This window comes from Poromitra crassiceps, assembly GCF_964638095.1.
Source record: "Poromitra crassiceps genome assembly, chromosome: 30".
Classification (NCBI taxonomy): Eukaryota; Metazoa; Chordata; class Actinopteri; order Beryciformes; family Melamphaidae; genus Poromitra; species Poromitra crassiceps.
The window spans coordinates 5,729,688-5,737,330 of NC_139652.1; the positions used below are offsets into that span (position 1 = coordinate 5,729,688).

Here is a 7,643-nt window from a genome sequence, read left to right on the forward strand (position 1 = left end):
AATCTGAGGTCATTAGAACAGTCCTTAAGAATGACTGGGAAGATTTCCATGATGCTCCACTAAGGTTGCAACTTGCGCAGGTATAAAAAACTATAATTGATTTGGCAATCAAAATGAGTATCAATAAATACATACAAAATGAATAAATAAACCTGGAAATACAGAAGATAATAAATAATAACAATAAAAACCTTTGCCTTTATGACATACTGAGTCTGTTTGTATAGTCCTCATTGGCTGGGGGGTTGTGTAGTCCATAAGCTTATACTTCTAATAATCAGCCACTCTTTCTGACTGGCCGTCACCACAATGCGCACACACTCAATGTCATAGGCGATCTTGTGGTCTACATCTTGAATCTCGATGTTGCCGTTTTTAAATTCCCCCAGTGTGATGTAGGAGGAGCACTGCTTCCCTTTCTTAGTTCCAACTAGTTTCTCGCCTACTTCCAGAGCTCCGTGGTGCAGCACGTCGTTCTGTCGGTCGTCGGAACCGGTAGCGATTTTGATTTTGCTGATTTTGGTCGATTTGTTAAAGACGATGACAAAGAAGTCTCCGGTGCACGGAGGCTTCCCCCAGAAATACTCGTCCACGCTGCTGTAGGCCTTGGTGGCATCGTAGCTCTCAAACACATTGATGTTTGTGTAAAGGCTGGCAGGAGGGTTGTCAGGAATGTCTATGGAGTCTTCCTCGAAGTCGTCGTCTTTCAGCTTGTTCTCCACTCCTTTGTAAGAGGAGTAGTAGCCCATGTGCTGGAACAGCGAGGGCTTGAAGCGGATCACGTCCTTCTGGGCCAGCAGACCCCTGAAGTGAATGAGGAGCCAGTCGCAGGGCATTTCCTGGTAGAACATGAGCAGGAAACGGGCCAGACGCGGCAGGTCTCTGGAGTGGTACAACTTCCCGATGTAGCCCAGCTTGGAGAACTCCAGCATCACCCAGTAGGAACCTCCCCTGGAGGTGATCACCTTCTTCAGCGACGTCAGGAAGTTCCGGGAGCAGCGCACGTCGTCTTCCAGCATCATGTAGAAGTGAGAGAGGTTGGTGCAGAAGTTGAGGAGGAAAGCGTAGTCCACGTTCTGCTTGGAGCGGAAACGCACCCGCTCCTCCGGGTCGTTGTAGTTCCTCTTCAGCCCGTCCAGAGACGGATAGTATTCCTCTGGAGCGTGGATCACCAGCAGGCGTCCGGCTATGATGTGGTGGGCAAACTTCCTGCTGATTTCCTGCACCAGCTTCTCACACCAGACCAGGTCAAAGTCGGCCAGGTGGACCACAACCACAATCTCTTTCAGCTCCTCGTAACTGGACTGATCAAAGATGGATTTGATCGTCTCCAGGAGGTAATTCCCCCTTTTCCTTTTGACAGATGACAACCCGATGGTCAGATACTCTGTGAACAAAATAGGTACATTTCATATTACCATATTGCTTACAGAAACGCTTGCACTCATTTGAAGTACAGTATATATAGTGAGCGAATGACAGGGAATATTTATAATTTTATACTGGAAGCTTTTTCCCACAGAAAATGCACTTACAATGCTGGTAGTAATAACTTCGATTTTTTCAAATTCAAATAGCACTATGAGCTTACACATAGATTTTTCATCATGGAATGTTTATTATTGAATAATTATTACAGAAAAGCTCAGTGGTCATTCTATGGCACCACAAAATCTCTACTATTCATTTCCCAGTCCCTCCAGGAAATTGCAATAATGAATGCAAATTCAACCAATTTCCACAATATTTGCAGGGGCTTGCAATTTTTCAAAATTCCCGCGATTTCTCCGCAAAAACGGCAAAACAGGTTCCTCAGCTTGCAATTTTTGCCAGTTCTCACAATTTTACCGAAAACAAACAAACCACATACTGTACAACTTAACAAATTCCATTGCAAGGGGGAATAATGTATTTCCCTCAACTTGCAATGTTTGCCAGTTCCCATAATTTGACCGCAAAAAAAAAATCACATAAAACTTTGTAAATTACACAGCAATTTTTGAGAAAAGGCGCTGCAAAAGCAAGCATTTTGATCACAACAATCTCAAAGAAACCTCCTGAGGAACTGATTTCCAATGGGTCAGGTATATGGCATAGTATGTATACAGAGAGCCAAAGTCCCTCCCCTTCCCAACGGGCCCTATATGTGAACCAGGTGTGAAAAAAATATGAATGGTGGTGAATGGCGAGAGACAATTTTTTTTAATCCCATTTGAATTGTGCCAAATTGTGTTCACTATGTTTGTCAATTTAAAAGATACATTTGCAAGTCAAGAAAGTGGCAGTTTGTCATAAAACTGTTGCACTATAAGTTATAAATCAGAAAGACTACACACAACAAAATAAGTGACGTCTCTCCCGCCAGGTCATGTTGGTGTTGATGTGACGTATATCGTGCGAGACGAGAGATGTAGTTGATTGAGCAGTTTCATACAAACCTAAACGTTACGTTTCAGTTTTACGACAAACTGACTTGCAAAGTTACATTTTAAATGAACAGAATTTACATGTGGACTTCATGGCAGAATTCAAACGGGATCAAGAAAAGTATCGTTTGTCACCACCGTTCACTTTTTCCCCCCGCGGCTGGTTCGTAGCTGAATCAGGAAGTAGGCGGTCACTTTGGCTCTCTAATAGTAGGCCTATGGCTGTGCAGTAAATCGTGACATAGACAGATTTTAACTAGTTCTCAGTCTCAGTCTATGTTCATACATTTGACATTACCCTCCCAAGCTCATAAAAATAGCAGATCTTTCACCGAAGTACTGTGACACTTACTCTTGCGGTTGAGGGGGGTTCCGGCCAGATAACGATAGGTAACGTTAATGGTTCCAGAGAAGTTGGTGAGGTCTCTGAAGGTGTGAATGTATCGCTCTGAGCTCGGAGGGTGGACTGATGTTTCCCTAAGCTGCCTTTTATCCTCTTCCTGCAACACAACACAAAGAAAACACAGAAGATGACTTCACAAAATACAAGTTGTCATTGCTGAAAGGGGACGGCAACCTCATCTTGAAAATTTCACAAATTCGAACGTGAATAATTCAGATATAGGGGGGGGAAAAAACATGTTTTTCCTTGAAAGTTGTCTGGAACATCCTGTACAAACTGGAAACAATACGTGTTTTGATGTGCTTGAGCTAACCCTTGACGTTTGGAGACAAAGGGAATTTAAAAAACCCCTGCAGGCAGTTTGTATATCCAAGCAAATGGACTTGAAGAGCACACTGGAGAGTTGAAAATGTGAAGTAGCTCTTAATAATTTAAATAACAAACACAGATAATGTACCATGATCGCCAAGTTTTGATGGCAGCATGAATAAGAGATAAATCATCTGCATGATTTCAGCTTGGGTCTACAATCTACATTATGAAAATTTAAACGTGTTGCCTTTGAAAACAAGCAAATGTAAAAAGGGACAACGTGGGTGGATTTTACAAATATAAATAGACGTTTGGTTTCAAACACATACTGGGTCAAGTTTGTTTTTGAGAAAGATCTTTGAGGGATGCAACAATTAACTAAGTGGCAAATGGCAACCAGCCTGGAACTACAAATGGCACCTAAAAGGAACTACAAAATGGCAGCTAAAAGTGTTACTCCAATGTGACAATATTGTTAAACTAAACCAGCCGGTCAGTCATAGGCCGTATAAACTAGCCTGCTAAACCAGCCGGTCAGTCATAGGCCATATAAACTAGCCTGCTAAACCAGCCGGTCAGTCATAGGCCGTATAAACTAGCCTGCTAAACCAGCCGGTCAGTCATAGGCCGCAAACTAGCCTGCTAAACCAGCCGGTCAGTCATAGGCTGTATAAACTAGCCTGCTAAACCAGCCAGTCAGTCATAGGCTGTATAAACTAGCCTGCTAAACCAGCCGGTCAGTCATAGGCCGTATAAACTAGCCTGCTAAACCAGCCGGTCAGTCATAGGCCGTATAAACTAGCCTGCTAAACCAGCCGGTCAGTCATAGGCTGTATAAACTAGCCTGCTAAACCAGCCGGTCAGGCATAGGCCGTATAAACTAGCCTGCTAAACCAGCCGGTCAGTCATAGGCCGTATAAACTAGCCTGCTAAACCAGCCGGTCAGTCATAGGCCGTATAAACTAGCCTGCTAAACCAGCCGGTCAGTCATAGGCCGTGTAAACTAGCCTGCTAAACCAGCCGGTCAGTCATAGGCCGTATAAACTAGCCTGCTAAACCAGCCGGTCAGTCATAGGCTGTATAAACTAGCCTGCTAAACCAGCCGGTCAGTCATAGGCTGTATAAACTAGCCTGCTAAACCAGCCGGTCAGTCATAGGCCGTGTAAACTAGCCTGCTAAACCAGCCGGTCAGTCATAGGCCGTACAAACTAGCCTGCTAAACCAGCCGGTCAGTCATAGGCTGTGTAAACTAGCCTGCTAAACCAGCCGGTCAGTCATAGGCCGTACAAACTAGCCTGCTAAACCAGCCGGTCAGTCATAGGCCGTATAAACTAGCCCGCTAAACCAGCCGGTCAGTCATAGGCCGTATAAACTAGCCCGCTAAACCAGCCGGTCAGTCATAGGCCGTATAAACTAGCCTGCTAAACCAGCCGGTCAGTCATAGGCCGTGTAAACTAGCCTGCTAAACCAGCCGGTCAGTCATAGGCCGTATAAACTAGCCTGCTAAACCAGCCGGTCAGTCATAGGCCGTACAAACTAGCCTGCTAAACCAGCCGGTCAGTCATAGGCCGTATAAACTAGCCTGCTAAACCAGCCGGTCAGTCATAGGCCGTATAAACTAGCCTGCTAAACCAGCCGGTCAGTCATAGGCCGTGTAAACTAGCCTGCTAAACCAGCCGGTCAGTCATAGGCCGTGTAAACTAGCCTGCTAAACCAGCCGGTCAGTCATAGGCCGTACAAACTAGCCTGCTAAACCAGCCGGTCAGTCATAGGCCGTGTAAACTAGCCTGCTAAACCAGCCGGTCAGTCATAGACCGTATAAACTAGCCTGCTAAACCAGCCGGTCAGTCATAGGCCGTATAAACTAGCCTGCTAAACCAGCCGGTCAGTCATAGGCCGTATAAACTAGCCTGCTAAACCAGCCGGTCAGTCATAGACCGTATAAACTAGCCTGCTAAACCAGCCGGTCAGTCATAGGCCGTATAAACTAGCCTGCTAAACCAGCCGGTCAGTCATAGGCCGTATAAACTAGCCTGCTAAACCAGCCGGTCAGTCATAGGCTGTATAAACTAGCCTGCTAAACCAGCCGGTCAGTCATAGGCTGTATAAACTAGCCTGCTAAACCAGCCGGTCAGTCATAGGCCGTATAAACTAGCCTGCTAAACCAGCCGGTCAGTCATAGACCGTATAAACTAGCCTGCTAAACCAGCCGGTCAGTCATAGGCCGTATAAACTAGCCTGCTAAACCAGCCGGTCAGTCATAGGCCGTATAAACTAGCCTGCTAAACCAGCCGGTCAGTCATAGGCTGTATAAACTAGCCTGCTAAACCAGCCGGTCAGTCATAGGCTGTATAAACTAGCCTGCTAAACCAGCCGGTCAGTCATAGGCCGTATAAACTAGCCTGCTAAACCAGCCGGTCACGACCATCTGGCCTCCAGCTTTCACCCAGTGTTTTGCCTTGACAGACAACTCCTTCAGCCAATCAGCGTTGGATCCAGTCAAATCCAAATCTCCTCGGGAGAACGGCCACTGTTGCGGCGATACTCCTGTACTTGCTTAATTGTTGTTATTGAGTCTATTTCTGCAATAACTGCACTTTTTGGCTGTTCAAACTCAACGGACGTTGACATTACTGCTCGAAGCTTCAAGAGACAGTCTCTTGTTTCCTGGCTGGGCGGGGTTTTAACTCCACTATGAGCCACGGATGGTGCTGAGACCTGAGTCATATATTCAACACAATGCGAGTAGGAGTTTGTTTGTTCCTCTGTTTGGCTGTAGTGTGTTAGTTGCCTGCTGTGTGTCAGTCACACCACTGCTGTTGTCTGATATTCAAGCCACTACACAGCGTCATCGCCACAGCCGAAAACGCACATTACCAGAGTTTTGATTCTCTTTTTTGTGTGTGTGTGTGTGTGTGAATGTAATTCTATTAAGGGTGTCACGAGATTTCGTCGCACGATATATCGCGATATCGAAACGTCACGATATGCGTATCGTCAGAAAAAAATGATATCGTAAAAAAAATAAAAAAAAATAAAAAAATGTTTTTGCTCCTGAATAATAATAGAACAAATTTAGCAGAATCAACACGCATGAGTGAGGGGGCAGACTACTACTGGCATGGCAAAACAGCTCAACATAAGATTACATAAGTTTAGGGACCATTGAGCATGAGTTATTTAAGAAATAGATTGTATACTTTATTTTTCTTTCACCATGCAACAAACATTTAGTTTGTGACAGTGTGACACATTCTATTGCAAGAGAAGCATTATCTTCCATGTTGTTTTCTAGTTATTATAATAACAATTTCCAAAAACAGCATTTGTTTTGTATTTTGTGTATTTCAAATGAAAGACTATTTTTCCAGTATTTTCCCAGGGCTCCCTTGAAAAGAGGTTTCGATTTCAACGGGACTCACATGGTTAAATAAATGATAAATAAATACATAAAAATTATTTACTTTTGTTAAAAAAAATATTGTTAAAATATCGTATCGTATCGTTATCGTGAACCCAATAATGTGTATCGTATCGTATCGTGAAATTAGTGTATCGTGACACCCCTAAATTCTATACAAGACCCATTCACCAGCACATAGCCATCTTCAACAAGACTCACTCACCAGCACATAGCCATCTTCAACAAGACTCACTCACCAGCACATAGCCATCTTCAACAAGACTCACTCACCAGCACATAGCCATCTTCAACAAGACTCACTCACCAGCACATAGCCATCTTTAACAAGACTCACTCACCAGCACATAGCCATCTTCAATGTAGAGGTTGAGGAAGAGGAGGAAGGTGATGAGGAAGCCGAGGAAGGGGATGGTGGAGCGCTTCCTCAGACACCTCATCTTGTCCAGGGCCTTCCACAGCAGCCTCATGCTGCGCACGTGCTCACCGGGGATCTGCATGAGAAAACACACACACACACACACACACACACACACACACACACAGACACACACACACACACACACACACACACACACACACACACACACACACACACACACACACGCACACACACACACACACACACACACACACATCAGTCAGCCCGCTCAGACCAAGTTGCTGCATACAAATCCCGTGTGTGTCTCTGGAGCATCAGTAGGTTCTGGGGGAGGACATGTACATATTAGTAGTTGTGTGTCATGATAATCTTCACTGCAATCATAATTGCTTTTCAGTGCACGTCTAATGATGTGTAATAGGGCACTTTTTCTCTTCAGGCGGGAGAGGTGGGCCCAATCCACTCACTGCCACTGCAGGATATAAAGCTAAATTACCTGCCCAACAATGGATTATTGGCATCAATCAAAAATGCCTGTATACAATCATAATAACACTGACTATGCATAACATTTGTAACTATATTTATTCCAACCACTTAAATATACAACGAACAGATAATTGTTGTGGCTAACAAATGTATGTCTAGTGAGAGTTGCACTTTTTGCCCTTAATAAGTACGATTTTTAAAGGTCCCATT

General features: G+C 44.4%; 1 protein-coding gene across 1 annotated transcript; it reads right to left on the reverse strand.

Annotated features, from left to right (window-relative positions):
- Nucleotides 1-230: 230 nt before the first annotated feature.
- On the reverse strand, nt 231-7,032 carry mgat4c (mgat4 family member C; the record flags this gene model as incomplete). Its single annotated transcript, XM_083663171.1, has 3 exons — nt 231-1,387; nt 2,779-2,926; nt 6,904-7,032. The coding sequence occupies 3 exons, from the start codon at nt 7,030-7,032 to the stop codon at nt 231-233; spliced, it is 1,434 nt and encodes a 477-aa protein (XP_083519297.1).
- Nucleotides 7,033-7,643: the final 611 nt, after the last annotated feature.